Raw genomic sequence first — 17,094 nt, 5'->3', positions numbered from 1 at the left:
ACACATATGTGAATCTGTGCTACTCTGTTGGGACACAGGAAATGCCCCCTGCAGCCAGCACAACACAAAGGTCCCACAAGCACCTGCTGCAAAGCCTCAGCCAGCAACTGAGTTCTTTCTTTAATCATGACAAAAACCTCAGAAATAAGACTTGCTTGCAACACATTTATAATACAGCCTGCTTGTTACAAACAAACAAGAGTGAAAGATAAACTTTATCTACCAGATTATCTATCCAGTAGACGTATTAATTAGCTCCTCTCTACCATTTTTACTCAAATACAACTGAAAAGGAAACTGTCCAGAAAGCACCCCCTGAACTACACAGCCTCTACACAGACTTCATGCACTGGAGATGCTCTCCCTCCTTCTTTAAGCTGCACTACAAAGCCAGTAAATGCACCACCATAACCTCTCCACGTGAACTTCTATTTTCTCTCTGCACTGTTTTCTAGTAAGAGACTGAAGTTTGTAGATACAAAGCAGAGTGCCAAATTCAAGCCTTCACACTGGCCACTCTCTTGTACCAACTTTCTCTAGCATACTAAATTTCTTCATTGCAGATCTTGTGCTGCTATTTTGGATTTGATACCAAAACAGTGTTGATAACACACCGATGTTTGAGTTGTGTCAGAGGTCTTTCATATTTCTCATGCTGCCCTGCCACTAAGGAGACTGCAGGATTAAAAGACTTTGTGTGGGGACAGGTACAGGACAGCTCACCCAAACAGACCAAAAGGATATCCTATAGCATATGAAATCAGCCCAGCAATAAAATTGAGGAAAGGAGGAGAAAGTTGGGGGATATCTGTGACTGTGGCATGTCTTCCAAGTAACCATTACATTTGAAGTCCTGCTTTCTTAGAAATGGCTAAACATCTGCCAGCCAACAGGAAAAAGTAAATAAATACCTTATGTTATGATAGAACAGTTTAATTGGAAGGGACTTCCAAAGACCATCTAAGTCCAACTGCCTGACCATTTCATGGCTAACCAGAAGTTTAAGCATATTATTGAGGGTATTAGAGCTCAAATGTCTCTTGAACATTGTCAGGCATGGGGCCATCTGTTTCTAGAGAGCAGAGTGCAGCACATCCCTCTGCTTCCTCTCCTTAGGGAGCTAGAGAGCAGTAAGGTCACCTCTCAGCCTCTTCTCTCCAGACTGGACACAACCCAAATGCTCTCAGCCTCTCCTCACAGGAGGGACATGCCAGCCCTACTACCAGCTTTGGTGCCCTCTCTAGATGTTTTCACAGACCATAACATCCTTTTTATGTTGTGGAGACCAGAACTGAATTCAATATTCAAGATTAGGTCATACCAACATGTAAGTGGGAGAATCACCCCTTTGACCAGCTGATTTAACACACTCCAGAATGTTGTTTGCCCTATTGGCTGCCAGAGCACAATGCTGGCCCATGTTAAACCTGCTGTCACCAGCATCCTTCAGATCTCTCTGCCAACCTGCTTTCCAGCCACTCATCTCCCAGTCTGTACCTGCATCCATCATTACTCCATCTCAAGTGCAGATCCCAGCACTTGCTGAACTTCATGCTGTTGCTGACTGTCCAATGCTCCAAGGTATCTAGATCCCTCTGCAAGTTCTCTTGTTATTCAAAGGAGTTAACAGCATCTCCTCGTTTAGTATCATCAGCAAACTTGCTGAGGATGCATTTCATTCCATTTTTTCAACACTGATGAAAATGCTGAACAGAATTGGCAATTGTACCGAGCCCTAGGGAACACCACTGCCCAGAAGGCAGATGTAGCCCCATTTACTACAGCCCTTTGGGTTCTGAGATTCAGCCAGTTCATCAGCCAGCACAGCATGAATTTGTTCAACTCAGAGTTGGACAGTCTGACCAGAAGGATACTGTGAAGGTTTGAAATCCAGAAAGATTACATCCACTACCTGCTCTTCATCTATCAAGCATGTGACTATCATAGGTAGTCAGATTACTAAAGCAGGATTTTCCCTTGATAAAATCATGTTGACTACGCTAGATAACAGCTTTGTTCTTAAATTACCCTTTCAATATCCTCCAGGACAACCTTCCCCATAATTTTTCAGTGACTTTGACTTGTTTGCATATGAAGCTTTTGCTTTGTTTGTTAAACCACCTTTGTCCATGAGTATTCTCACTTCTACTCTTCTGGTTCTCTCCTCCGTCCCAAGGGGCAACAAGCAAGTAGCTGAGTGCTAATGGCATTACCCATAACATCCATTCACCACAACAGTATACTCACCCATCTTTCTCCCCACATACATACCTATTTTTTTTTGCTCACCTCCTCTGCAGTTTAAACAAAGTATGCAGACAGTAATGCTGCACCACTCACTCTTATCTTCTACTGAGCTACTGTAGGGGGCTACAGTAACACACGGTAGCTCAGGCACAGGAATTTCTTACTAGATAAATGCCATCTCACTCTTGGATAATCCCCAAATTCTCCTGTAACAATATTACTAACCTCCAGAGCAGCACGTGCTGTGCACTTCAAGGTATGAACTTAAGAACAAGGGAAGAAACAAGAGAGAACCAAGCTTTTCTGGGGACCAACCCACAAAACATGGTACAAATACTGCTCTACGAGATGCTTAACACTTGCTTTTTAAGAGATACAGCTGCTGTATTTGCTCAGCCAGTGAATGAAAATCAAAGTAATTTAAGTGAAAATTAGGAATAAGCCTCATGAGGTCCTTCATACCAGCCTGATGCTGCAAGCATTTCTAATTAGATCAGGCTACTCAGGGCTTCATTCAGTTGTCTTAAACACCTCTAAGGTATGTTCCCATAACCTTTCAACAACTTGGTATTTGACCACCCCATGGTTAACAAAACCAAAAAAGAGAAAACTTATTTATATCTAATCAGAACATATCACCCCAGATAAAGCTGAAATGAGCTTTGCATTTTCTCTCAAAGGTATCTTCTCGTTTCATGAAACTATGGAGTTTCTTCTCTGAGATGACATTAGATGAAATACAATTCAAACAAATTTGGCAAAAAGATTGTCTGTCATGCTGGAAACATCAACACACAAATGTTATCAGCTAAACATGAGTGGAAGGAAATTTCCTGTTAAGCAGTGTTCTTTGCTGTAACCTGATTTATGTGACATAAGAGAAAAACTTCCCTTTTTTTTTTTTCTTTTCCTAAAGAGCTTATTTAACATTATTGCTACACCCCAGTAACCACTCACTACCTCACTTGGAATCTACCTGCGAGTCCCAGCACATTCAGGAAGAACAGGTTACACACAGTGAATCATTTCCACTTCCTTTTGCAGAGATTCCTATAGGACTACTACAGCCTTTCATCCTACTAAGGAAGTCCTATGCCATAAAGCTTTAACTGTTTAAGTACTTCACTAAAATTGCATTATAAATTCCTGTTCCCTCCTGCTTAAAAATGAGCTAGTATACAAGAAGGGTATGACAATCAATAACCAAACACTGATCAAATAAAAAACCAAAATCATTTCCCCAGCCATGCAAGGAAGTACAGCTCCTCAGCCCTCATCAGCATATCCATTTTCTTCCACAAAAATCAGAGACAGGCACAGCTCTGAGAAACAGAACCGTTTTTACCAAATCCCAGCTGCAGTTAGTTGCTTGGCAACACTGCCCCTCAGCATCAACCTCCTGTCCAGGTTCTGCTCTGACAAGGGCTAAGCTACCCGCCACATGTCAGAACAGCCTGCAGGAAGCAAATACCTTTCCTCAAGAGATAAAGGGCAACTGAAGGTCTGGGTTAACTGAGACAGTCAGCATGCTGACCTGGGCAATTTTTCACATCCCCCATAAAACATGTCACCATATCTGTGAGCAACAGTATGCTCTCCATACCCAAAGCTACAGACTTGAAGCACTACGATGCTCTCTGAACCTCTAAGTTCCTCCTCTTCTTCACACAGTGACCCCACAGCACAAAAGCAACCAGCTCCTCTGATGGGATGATCACAGATCAACTCTTATGTGTTTTGGCTAAGGTGGAAACAAAATAGGAACCCGGGTACTCCTGACCAGCTCAAATACAGTGTCAACAAGCAGGACTACTTGGCTGTACATACTCATACATGTGAATAAAACCTAATGGAAAGCAACAGTGAACAGAGCAAGAGCAGAGCACAAAATAAGGGTTAGTTCTATACCACATGATCAGACCAGTGTAAACAAAGACAAGTATGAAATTAGATACCCACTCAAATCCAAGTTGACTGAGTCTTCTCAAGTAAGATAAAACTGCTTCATGGCAAGTAAAGTCATTCAAGAAAAAAACTACAAAGTCCCAGAATGGTTTGGGTTGGGAGAGACCTAAAGATCACCCAGTTCCAACCCCCTGCCATGGGGACAGTTCCTCCCATTAGATCAGCTGCCCAGGGCCCCATCCAACCTAGACTTGAATGGCTTCCATGGGATGGGGCATCCACAACTTATTTAGATAACCTCGCCATTCCTTCTTCAGGATTTACATAAAGACTTTTTTCTTAACGTCTAATCTAAATCTCCTCTTTTAGTTTAAAGACATTGCCATCTGTTTTATCACTACACTCCCTGACAAAGAGCCTTTCCCCATCTGTCCTGTAGGCCCCCTCTAGGAACTGTAAGGTTGCAATGAGGTCTCCCCAGAACCTTCTCTTGAGGCTGATCAAGGCCAGCTCCCTCAGCCTGTCTTCATAGGGGATGTGCTTCTGACCTCTGATGGCCTTCATGGTTCTCTGCTGGGCTCATTTTAATAGGTCCACGCCATTCCTATGCTAGAGGCTCCAAAGGGGAACGCAGAAGAATAATATCTCTCAAATCCTCAGCAGGCATTAACCAGTTAAGAATCAGGGGGGTAAGAAGTCTGAAGTACTTTCTATTTTGCTCCTAGTTCAGCAGGGGGCATCATTTTTGGTCATAACACAGAGATCCAACCAGCAGTTAAAAGATCCAGGGAAATTTCTTACACAGAAGGGATCCATGAAAACAAGTCTTACTAGTAAAGACCAAAATAAGGAAGCTTTTTCCATATCTTACTTCCAGGTTCCCTGCTAATTTCATAACAGGTTCACACCCTCTCTAGCCTTCTTACTGCTGCTCATCCATCTGCAAAAGTCTTCCCTGTTGTGCTTCACATTCCTTACTAGATTGAATTCAAGCAGATTTTTCTTTTCCTCCATAATGCCACCCCTGCATGCTTGGACAGCCCTTCTATATTCTGTCTACAACACCTGTCTCAGCTTTCACCTCTTACATTTCTTCCTTTGTCTGAGGTTTGCCTGGAGCAACTTGCTCATATAGGCTTCCTGCTGCTTTTGCTTGATTTCCTGTTCATTTGGATGTGCTCCTCTACAGCAAAAATAAGTGACCCTAAGAAATAAAACATAACATTAAAGATAGTCAAAACCAGTTCTCCTGGGCTCCTCTCTTTCCTAGACCCCACCATTCAAATAACTCTTCCAAGCGTATCTATTCCTGAACAGGCCAAAGTCTCATCTCCTGAAGCACACAGAATTCTGCTCTTTGCTTTGTTCCCTCTTCTTTGGTCCCTAAACTCTTCCATCTCACAGCCACCGCAGCCAAGACCATCCCCAACCTGTCCTTCCTTTGCTGATAGCAGGACAGGTCAGTCAGGTCCATCTGAGCACCTAATCTGACAAACCACTTGACTCAACCACTTGTACTGAAAAATGACTAACACACTTCCAAGAATCTCCCAGACTGCTTGTTCCCTGCTGTGCTGTCCTTATGACAATTCTCACTGTGGTTCAAGTCCCCTACATTCACTACAGCTTGAGAATGTCAGGCTTCTTCAAGTTCTCTGAAGGACTGTGGTGGTTTCACACTGACAGCAAGCCAAACCACCACACTGCTCTCTCGCCCCCCCCCCCCCCCCCCCTCCTCAAAAGAACAGGAAGGGATGAAAAAAGATGTGATGAAAAAAGGCTTAAGGGTTGAGATAAGGACAGGGAGATCACTCATCATCACAGGCAAAACAGACTCAGCATAAGGGAGATTAACATAATTTATTGCCTATTGCTAATAACAGATTACAGCAGTGGGAACAGAGAGCAAACTAAATACAGCTTCCTTCCACTCACCTTCCTCCTTCTCCCTCCAGCAGCACAGGGAACAAGGGCAGCAGTCACTCAATAATTCTGCTGCTCCTTCATCGTCACTCCTTCAGGTGAAGCGTCCCCCTGCTCCACATGGGATTCCCACAGGCTGTAACTCTCCAAGCACTGCTTCAACATGGCTCTGTACACAGGGCCCATCCCTCAGGAAGTGCTCCACACAGGTCCCTATTGTCAGCAGCTCCCTCACCATGGCTCCTTCACCCCATCATGGGCTCCTGTTCACGAGCTGCAGCTCCAGCACAGGGCTCTTGTGGGGTATCTCCACAGGCTGCAGCTCCTTCAGGCCTCATCCACTGCTGCACCGTGGCCTCCTCCATGGCTGCATGAGGAGATCTGCTCCATGTGGCACCATGGGCTGCAGAGGGACAGCCTGCACCACCACAGTCCTCTCCTGGGCTGAAGGGAGCTTCTCCTCCGTGCCTGGAGCCCCTCCTGCCCTCCTTCTTCACCGACTTTGGTGGTTAGCTTCTCTCACATTCCCACTCCTTTCTCCCAGTAGCTGTGCAGCAGTTTTCCCTTCCCCAAATCTGTTCTCCTAGAGCACACCCAGCACCACTCATGGCTCAGCTCTGACAGCAGCAGGTCCCTTTTGGAACTGTCTCTGACCTGATATGGGGCAGCTGCTGTGCTCCTCAGAAAGTTAACCCCATGCAGCCTCCTTGCTACCAAAACTTTGCCACATAAGCACAGTACAGGAAGGCTTCATTCTACTTTTTCCTGATCCAGTAGTTAGGAGCAGGCACCTACACCATCACCCACACTAGCCTGCCTTCTAGCCCTGACCCATAAGCTCTTAAGCTCATCATCCATCTCTGAGCAAAGCTGCACACGCAAGCCCACCGCTCTGACAGAATGTCACTCTCCATCCTCACCAGCCCAGTCTGTGCCTCCTAAAGCACCTATATCTACCTCTTGCTTGCAAAACTGGAAGACTGCAATCTCACTATTTCTCTGTGATACCAGTAAAATCATAGCTCAGCTAACTCAGATTTACTCTTCTACAGTATCTGAAAACTGTTGCTGCCAGCATGGTGAAGCTGAATTCAAGTAGTTACAAATATAGCTGTGTTATAAAAGCACCTCAACATTACAATAAGGACATCACTGTACATTACCTGTTCACAAGGTGAACTCATTAAGTTTTAGGGAATTTACCTGTGGCCTTCTGGGAGAGCAATTCAAAGCATCTAAGTTAGTAAAGCTGAATTGTGCCACACCAGTGAGCTAGCTGAGGAAGAGGTGACACATGCACTCAATTAACTTTGACTACTCTCTGAGCAATATCTACTAAGTGACTATTAATCCCTTTAGGAAATCTAGATTAAGGAGGGAACCATCCCTACAAGAAAGGTACCTCCCTAGAAGTCTACTTATCACATACATGTACCTAGTTGCTTCCTGACTGCTGTTGACAAGGACTTCCTATGACTGCATCAAAGCTGCCTTCTCCACAGTGTCCAGGCCAAGAGGGACGATCCACAAGACAGCGTCAATCTCAGTTGCACAAAAAGAGATCCAGGTGCAAAGCAAAGCTTAATATCTGTCACCAGCAACATCCTGCAGCAACACACCTTTTTCACCTCACTGAAGAGTGTCAAAGCCAGAGCTTCATCATTAGGAGAGAGACACCAGTAGCTTCTGGCTACTGTAGGATGTCCTGCACTTAGGCACACGATCCCATCAACACTATCAATCACTCTTTCATAATCTGCCCTAGGCTGAAAACTAAGGTAAGGATTTCTGCACCTATGTAATCCACCCCTGTTGATCTAAAAGGTTATAATAAATATAAATAAACAAAGCAAACAAAAAAATGCACCACACCCAACAACCACACAAGTTTTGCAAATATTTGTATTGGAAGTCAAAGAAAGTAGCAAGGAATCTCCAAAGGTCATCTAGCCCAATCACCTAACCAGACTACAGCATGCCACTTGCAACCTCATGCAATCTAGGCCTGCTGTGTCCTGAAGAATGCAGTTTCCACACAAAAATATCACATCAAAAGCTTTGGTAAAAAACTTTCAGGCAGCATAAAGAAGCAGAAATGTGCATTTGCAACAATGTGCTTTCACAAGTTAAACATATTTTCTTTGGCTTATTTCAGAGTATTTTTGCAAACTATGAGAGACAGGAGACAGATAGAAACAAATCCCTTCCTTTGAAAGACTCTCCCAGTAGGTCACCCAGTACTTAAACAACCCCACTGCCCCATTCCACCTGCTTACAGGTTTCAGCTAAATCCACTGCACTTCTCTCAGCTGGAAAGTAAAGGGATTGGTGTCAATACAAAGGGGAGAGGCTCTTTTCAGTGACGCCCGGTGGCAGGACAAGGGGCAACAGGTCCAAAGAGCAACACAGGACATTCCATCTGAACATGAGAAAGAACTTCTCTACCATGAGGGTGACAGAATACTGGACTGAAACACACAGAGGCCATAGAGTCTCCTTCTCTGGAGATATTCAAAATCCACGTGGATGCTTCCCCATATAAGGAACTGCGTTAACAGGGGATTGGATGAGATCTCCAGATGTCCTTTCCATCTCCTGTGATTCATTTTTGAGACAAGGAGGTTAGTAGGCAGAGATGATTGCCAAACCATTTCCATCATTTATCTGCATTCCTGGTCAACTGGAGAGGTCCCAGAGGACTGGAAGCTTGCCACTGGGATTCCCAGTTACAAGAGGAGTCATAAGGAGGATCTAGGGAACTACAGGCCCATGAGCCTGACCTTGATGCCAGGAACAGTTACGGAACAGATCATCTTGACAGAGATCATACAGCATGTGCAGGACAACCAGGAGATCAGGTTCAGTCAGCATGGATTCAGGAAAGGCAGGTCGTTTGAGCAACCTGAAATCCTTCTATGATCTAGTGACCTGTCTAGAGGATGACAGAAAGACTGTTGATGTAGTTTACCTAGACTTCAGCAAAGCTTTTACACTGCCTCCCACAGTATTCTCCTGCAGAAGCTGGCAACCCACGGCTTGAACAGGTAACACTCTTTGCTGGGTGAAAGACTGGCTGGAGGGTTGGGCCTCAAGAGCAGCAGTGAATGGGACCAGTCACAAGTGGTGTTCCCCAAGAGTCAGCACCGGGGCCTGTTCTGTGCAGCATCTTTACTGATGACCTGGTCTAGGGGATTGAGTGCACCCTCAGCAAGTTTGCAGTTAACGTCAAGTTAGCAGGAAGTGTCATCTGCCCAGGGGTGGAGGGGAAGGCCCTACAGAGAGATCTAGACAGGCTGGATTGCTGGGCTGAGGTCAATGAAAGAAGTTCAACAAGACTAAGTGCTGAGTTCTGTACTTCGGCCACAGCAACCCCAAGCAATGCTACAGGCTTGGGGCAGAGTGGCTGGAAGACCATGTGGAGGAAACAAACCCGGGGGTATTGACTGATGCTCAGCTGAACATAAGCCAGCAGTGTTGTCCAGGTGGCCAAAAAGGCAGTGTCATCATATGAGATCTGATATGAGAAACAGTATCACCAGCACAGAGCAGCAATCTCCCCTCTATAGTCAACTCTAGTGAGGCCACACCCTGAGTACTGTGTTCAGTTTTGGGTCTCTCACTACAAGACAGACATTGAGGCCCTGGAGTGTGTCCAGAGAATGGCAACAAAGCTGGTGAGGGGTCTGGAGCACAAGCCTTAAGGGGAGCAGCTGAGGGAACTGGGATTGTTTAGCTTTGAGAAGAGAATGCTCAGGGGAGACCTCATTGCTCCATTCAGGTAGTTGTAGGGAGGTTGTGGCAAGGTGGATGTTGGTCTCTTCTGCTGGGGAACCAGCGACATTAGAGGGAACGGCCTCAAGCTGCACCAGGAGAGATTGAGGTTGAATGTTAGGAGAAATTTCTTCTCCGAAAGAATGGTCAGGCACTGAAATGGAGTGCACAGGGAGGTGGTTGAGCCACCTTCCCTGGAGGTGTTCATGAAATGTTCAGATGTCATATTAAAGAACATGGCTTAGTAGGGAAATACTGGTAGCACATGGACCAGATGATCTTTACCAACGTTGGTGATTCTATGATTCTATTAGGAAAATGAAAAATAGGTTTCCTTACAGCCAAGTTTGCAATAATTGGCTTTGACTACACAAGTTTCAGCAATTTTTCTTGTTCAGCCTCTCCTCACATTTCTACTTTTTGAGCTGCACATAGAAGAGATCAAGTTGCTAATCAGATATCTAAGAATTGTATAGTATAACTAAAAATTATTGAAAATATTTCCATTGGATACTATAAACTAATTTTTCATCTAATTTAACAAGCAACAGTGCCAGCGTGTCATCTTACCACAATTCTGGGAAGAGATCACTTAGCCAGACTTCATGCCTCACAGCACTTCAGACAAAGAAACCCAACAACAACAACAAAAAAAACAAAACAACTCTGTAAAACTCCTGACAGTGATTTATTCACTTTATCTGATGGTCCAAAAGATCTGCAAGCTTCCAATCATGTTATTGTAACGCTACAGTTTAAAAAAAAATCTAAAGCAGTTGATAACTCAGGTAATTGCCTGCTTGATAGGGATGTGAATTCATCAGCAGACTTCAGTAGACAATATGTTTGCATTAAAGACATTCAAATCCAATGCATAACAAACAGAAAACAACTGTTTGGGTTTCAAACATACGCCTTACACTTGAACATGGTTACAACAGTGATCAGATTCTTACAGCCCCTATTTGTGGAGATGAGATGTATTGATCCCAGTTTACATGAGATCCCAGATGTATTGTATTGTGGAGACCAAGATGTATTGATCCCAGTTTACATGACAGAATCACAGAATGGCCAGGGTTGGAAGGGACCTCAAGGATCATGAAGCTCCAACCTCCCTGCCACAGGCAGGGCCACCAGCCTCCACATTTAATACTAGACCAGGCTGCCCAGGGCCCCATCCAACCTGGCCTTGAACACCTCCAGGGACAGGGCATCCACAACCTCTCTGGGCAGCCTGTTCAGCACCTCACCACTCTCTGTAAAGAACTTCTCCCCGACATCCAACCTACATCTTCCCTCCCTCAACTTAAAACCATTTCCCCTTGTCCTGCAGTTATCTACCCTTTCCAAGAGTTGATTCCCCTCCCATTTGTAGGCTCCCATTAGGTACTGAAATGCTGCAATGTGGTCACCCTGCAACATTCTTTTCTCCAGGCTGAACGAGCCCAGCTCCCTCAGACTGTCTTTGTAGGGGAGGTGCTCCAGTCTCCTGATCATTTTTGTGGCTCTCCTCTGGACCCTCATTCTTGTACTGGGGCTCCAGACCTGGACACAGTACTCCAGGTGGGGCTTCACAAGGGCAGAGTAGAGGGGGACAATCACCTCCCTGTCCCTGCTGGCCATCCCTCTTCTAATGGAGCCCAGGATACCATATGCTTCCCAAGCTGCAAGAGCACACTGCTGGCTTGTTAAGTTTTTCATCCATCAGGACTGCCAGGCCCCCCTCTGCAGGGCTACTCTGAAGGATTGCTCCTTCCAGTCTGTGTAGATGCCTGCTTGCTCTGGAGTCCTTCGCTGCTGCTGAACATCTTGACCCTTTTGAAGAAAGCACCTCCTTTTGTGCTCTGTTACACCCTTCAAATTGCAAGCACTCCGTTTGCTACTAGTTAACATCAGTGCCCAAGTAATACCAGTCTTGCTGCCAAGCAGTAACACAAACCTAGAAGACTTGGAACACACTGTAATTAGGTACTAAGTACACAGAATTAGCAAGCTGTGAGCTTCTATAGTCAAAAGGGCTGCTGACTAACTTTAATGGTTTTTTACTTCAGTTCTATTTGATAAATCCACATGGGGTGTTATTTCTTAAAATATTCAAATATTAGCACAAATAATGATAAAAATGCTTTTAGTCTCCCTACACTATGAAAGAAAAAAAAAAAAGTCAGGTGCTTCAAGATGGCTCTCAGTACAGTCTGCACACCAGACTGACAGACAGATCTAGAACTATTTCTCTCTCCTACAGCCTTCCAGTCCCTGTCAGTTTTACTTAGACATACACAGGAAAGGACACGAAGAGCTGCACCATAAGGCTATACACAAGAAGGAATTTCAGTTGCTTGCCTTTTTCAAGAAGCCAGTATCACTAAAGCTACTGCCTACACACCTTAGTGTTTCTTACAAATACTAGGAATAAGTAGTGTAATACTAGGAAAACACCTACTGCCTCACACAGACAGCTGTTCAGATAGGGATGTAAAGAAGTCAGTACGCAGACAAGCACTGCACCATCAAATGTCATCCTTCACTCCTCCAAAAACCCAACTGATAGTAAAGACAGTTCCAGAGCCTTTGATTTTTTAGGCTTCCTGCCTGAAGAGATGACATCTGTGAGGCTGTGAGTGTGGCCCTACAGCAGGTTGCTTCCAGTGTATTTCAGCAGCAGCCATCGGATTCATGACAGCTATTCCAACAATTAAAAGGCAAATAAGGAATAAAATGCACTTCCACAAACCATACCAAAAGTCAGCAATCCTAATTATTGCTTCCTGCCTACTCTGGCAGATGTATCCTCAGCTGTATTCTCCACCTTCCAAAAGGTTTGCAGAACAAAGCAGCAAAGAGTTATAACTCCACATACCATATGTGCTAAAAAGCAGGCAAAAAACCTATGGATGGATTTGCCCTTCCTATTAATATTCACCATTAATAATATTTGTCTTTCTGAAAATAATAACTCATTAAAAAAAAAAAAAGCCTCCTACAAAAGCAAGCATGTAATAACATAACTTCCTTATAAGCAATGCAGATGGTCCTTGGATAGTGAGAACAAGGAGAGCCAGCTCAGTGATTTTGGAGTGAATCAGCAGCAGGACAAGAGCAAGTGCTGAAGATCCCTTTTTTGATGTGAGATGTAGAAGCCAGAAGGTATTAAAGGTAGATATGATCAAAGCAATGAGCGATATAAAAGCAATTGGGACCACATAAAGTTTGTTAGGGTCAAAAGGATATTTACAAGATTCCAGATGATATCTAGCTACCTACAAATTTCCAGGGCTTCAAAGAGCTGCAGTTAATACAGATACGCAACCATGGTATGTGAGTTTCAACATCCCTCAGATGTGACAACATGAACAGATGCCTAGGGGAAATGTAATAGCTCAGGTCTGTGAACAAAAGGAGGGACTCCAGCATCTCTGGTGAGAGGAAGGGATCTGTGATGACAACCTCTTAGCTTCAGTTAAGAGCTCATCCTGAATTTTGGCCAATGCTAGTCATCTGCAAGACCAAAAGCAAGGGTTTTAAAGACTGACAGAGTAAGAATCAATATGCAAGTATAATTCATTATACCCTGAAGATAACATCATCTAACAATGAGGTGAACAGTAAAGAAGCAGAACTCAAAAAATCCTAGCAAACAGGGAGGAGGATGACAGACAAGAACGTAAAGCTTGCATTAAAAAAGCTAACAGAAGCTAAAGAGACAATAGTTTAAAGAAGAAAAAGAATCAGTAACACCAACAAAAAGAAAATACAGGTTCTCTGACAGAAATGAGGCCTAGTTTGGAAGTCCTACATGTCTGTCATGAACAATTTCACGAGACAGTTTCTGGAAGACAGGCCTAAGAGAATCTCTAGTGAAACTGACAGGACCGAACTCCAGCCTGTTGTTTTTTTGTGGTTTTTGTATTTCTGTAATTACAGGTACATGCAGAGACAAAATCACAGCTGTTCTGATGCAAGCAGAAAAGTTGACCGTCAGCATCTGGGGGAAGCCATGCATGACCTGGGATCCCAGCAGAGACATCTTGAGGAATCACTGCCTCAGCCATTGCTCTGTGCCATGACTAATATAACCAGAACTTTGTCAGAGCAGCGAGCTGTTAGTGCTCAGCCAGCACGGGTTAGGCGTGAAACACATCAGGAGGAAAAAATAAATAAATCTGGCTGTAACTGAAAGAAATACCTCCATTCTTCCTCTTCTGTTAGCTAACAGCAAGTTTCAACAAGGGAACAATACAATAGGGCATTATGTTTTCACGACAGGCAAGGGCTTGGTACTCAACTAGAGAATCAACTTTGCTTTTTCTTCTGAACCACATCTTCTGGAAGTACACAGATATCCAGGCTCAGGGATATAATGCAGTGGCAGCCTAATGCTGTTCACATAGCTCTCTTACTGAGCAAACTTCCAAAGGTAAGAAAAGGAATCTATGCAGCTTGCCCATCCTATCACTTCCCAGACAGGTGCCCCTAGAACAGCTGGCACTAACTCAGCTTGCTGTTCCACCACCTCTTCTCCAACCTGCAGAAAACCACACGTGTAACTACAGGAGTACAAAGGCAGACAACAGCAAGAAGCTAATAAGACATGAGAAAATAAGAAATGCCAGAACAGGATGAGACGCACATAAATTAAGCTTGAGGGAAGAAAACAAAACACAACCTCAATCAGCTTTGGTGGGGGGGAAGGGTGAGAGCAAGCCATACCATTAGTGTACAGAAAGACAGCATGAGAGGAAGAGGTTTTGGCAAAAGAGAAAATAGAGAAGACTTTAGAAGTGCAGTCAGATTGTAGATAAGGCAGCTAAGTAGAACAATCTATTACAAAGAAGAAAACTGAATTACAGGTTCAATTGGAAGCAGAAGACGGGTTGAACAGAGTGGTAGCTGCTCCAAGAACTCAACAGAAAAAAACAACACACCAAAGGTCAGAGCTTGCTGCCACTTCAAGCTTTAAGTTGTGACAGAAGAGAGGCATGGAAGCGTCACACAGAAATACGTGCACACAGTGAACAGAAGTATTCAGTAACGCAAATAGGAACACAAGGCTGAATGTGTCAGCACTGCTGAACTGAAGCAGCAGAAGACACCAAGCAAGGACAACAGAGACCAAGCAACACTTTGCCCAGGTGATGGCTGGAAAGAGAGAACTCAGAAGAGAAGACAAAACTGAGTTGGAGAATTTGAGACACTTCTGTTGAGCAGCCAAGCTCTGAGGCCTGTGCTGCTAACAGCACAGGTGTGGGACTCAGCAAACAGCTCAACATGGGAACACCAGTCATGCACAAAGCACACAAGCATGACATTTCCAGAACCCCCCAGCTTACAGTGGGTCTCTAACACGGTAACAAGAAGCTGGGATAGCTGTACCAACAAACCAGTAAGAAGACTTACTTGCAAGTCACAAGGGTCTGTTATCTTTAGTGTAATCCACATTATATAATACTTACGTCCATACAGTAGGAACATAAAGAGCTGGTTTCTTTCTTTCTGACGTACCAAACACCGCCATCACACACGGCACTGCTCGAGTCCCCTCGCTGGGCAAAGCAGCAGCCTGCCAAGGGGGCTCGGCAGCAGCACGGGGCCTCAACCCCAGCAACGCTGAGCCGGAGCACGGCGCCGCGCACACCTGGCTGTCACGCAGGAAGTATCATGTTTAGAACAATAAATTACCGTGCAATCATCCCAGCCAGGGCAACATCTCTACGAAGCGATTCTGAACGAAAGAGGGACACGCCACATTTCGTCCACGTCAGAGCCACACAACCCAAAGCAAACACAGTCGCAAACGCGAACCTCCTCCAGCGCGGCACGGAGCCACCTGACCGAGCACAGATAACAGCTCGGGAACCCCTCGCACCGCTTCAGGGCCGGGCGGCCGCCTCCCTGCCGGAGCTCGCTCCGCTCGGTGCTGGCGGGGCACGAGGCGGCCGCGCCGGCGGAGCTCCGGCGAGGGGCAGCGCCCGGCCCCCACCTCGGCAGCGCGGCCGGGCAGAGGAGCGCAGCGGGGCGAGGCCGCCGCCGCCCCGGGCCCCGCCGCTCCCCGCCGCCCCTCCCCGCGCCCGCCCGACGGCCGTACCCTTGGCCTCGCAGTCGGCGCAGTACTTGTTGTCCTCCTCGCGCAGCAGCTTGGCCAGGATGGCCTGGTGCTGCTCGTTCTGCTTCTGCGCCTTCTCGCGGCACGAGCGGGTAGCCATGGCGGCGACGAGCGGCTCCCCGCGAGCGAGGCGGCGGCGCAAGGCTGAGGCCGGGCACCGCCGGAGTCACGGCGCTGCCGCCCTGGCGCGGAACCGGCTGCCGCCAGCACCCACTTCCTCGACCGGAACTACTTGCGGACGCGTCCGCCCGCGCACCCCGCCTCGGCGGCCGTGGCGCCGCGACAAATAGTGCGGCGGGTCCTAGCGCCGGCGCGAGCGGAGGGCGCCGCGGGAAAGGGCGCGGGGCTCGGCCCACGGGACACGGCTGCTCGGCGGGATCCACCCGCCGCGTGGCAGCCGGGGCGGGGCCCCTCCCGGATGCCCTGAGGGCCGCGCGGGGCTGGCGGGCTGCGGCAGGCGGGGGTCTGTGGGGATGAGAGCTGGGTGCGCAGCCGGGTGGCTCGCCTCAGAGCGCTTGTTGAATCTGCTACTCAGGAATATTTTCTCTACCAGTTTATTCCAAGATTTTTTTTCTTTTTTTTTCCTTTTTTTTTTTTTTCTTTTTTAATGTAATCCTTCTGGAAAGAGCGGCAGCCTATATATAGCCTATAAAATACTGGAGTGAGGCAGATGGAAATTCAGGTCTCTTCTTTTGCCATTAAATTACTGAATCGTGCTTTATATCTTTTGCACAAATCCTGTGGTTAACTAATTATCCCCTAAATTTGGAAAAGTTACAACAGGAAGAACTGGGAAAAGTGGGTATCAGAATAATTAGTAATATGTGTATTAGAATAATTAGTTTTTGCTAATATGAGATAATGCATTTGGATCTCCCTCAAATAAAGGCAGAGTTCAGGTCTACTCATACGCAATGTGTGTGCCCTGGCTGAGGGGCATTAGTTTGCGAAATGTGAACGTAGAATTGAAGCGTGATCCCAAGAGGTGGATCAGCATCCTATGGCTGGGGTGCCAAAATCTAAAGATAACTGCAGCAGAAAACGTGTAAAAACAAAAACAGGAAAAAAACCCACAATGCTTTGCTAGAGCCTTGATCATTGGGGTGCAATACTGCTGGCTATTTAAATGTGATGTTAAGCAG

General features: G+C 45.8%; 1 protein-coding gene across 4 annotated transcripts in view; it reads right to left on the bottom strand.

Annotated features, from left to right (window-relative positions):
* Window positions 1–16,189, bottom strand: part of SMAP1 (small ArfGAP 1) — a 96,611-nt gene extending 80,422 nt beyond the window's left edge. For all 4 annotated transcript variants that reach the window (XR_007375533.1, XM_048938252.1, XM_048938254.1 and 1 more), the window contains exon 1: window positions 15,935–16,189. Coding sequence is in view for 3 of the 4 variants with exons in the window: in XM_048938252.1 (XP_048794209.1) it covers window positions 15,935–16,052 (118 nt within the window). In the remaining variant the exon portion in view is untranslated. The remainder of the gene's footprint in view (window positions 1–15,934) is intronic.
* Between the last annotated feature and the right edge of the window lie 905 nt (window positions 16,190–17,094).

This window comes from Lagopus muta, chromosome 2 (assembly GCF_023343835.1).
Source record: "Lagopus muta isolate bLagMut1 chromosome 2, bLagMut1 primary, whole genome shotgun sequence".
NCBI lineage: Eukaryota > Metazoa > Chordata > Aves > Galliformes > Phasianidae > Lagopus > Lagopus muta.
The sequence above is the reverse complement of the archived record's forward strand: the minus strand, read 5'-3'. Positions and strand labels throughout refer to the sequence as shown.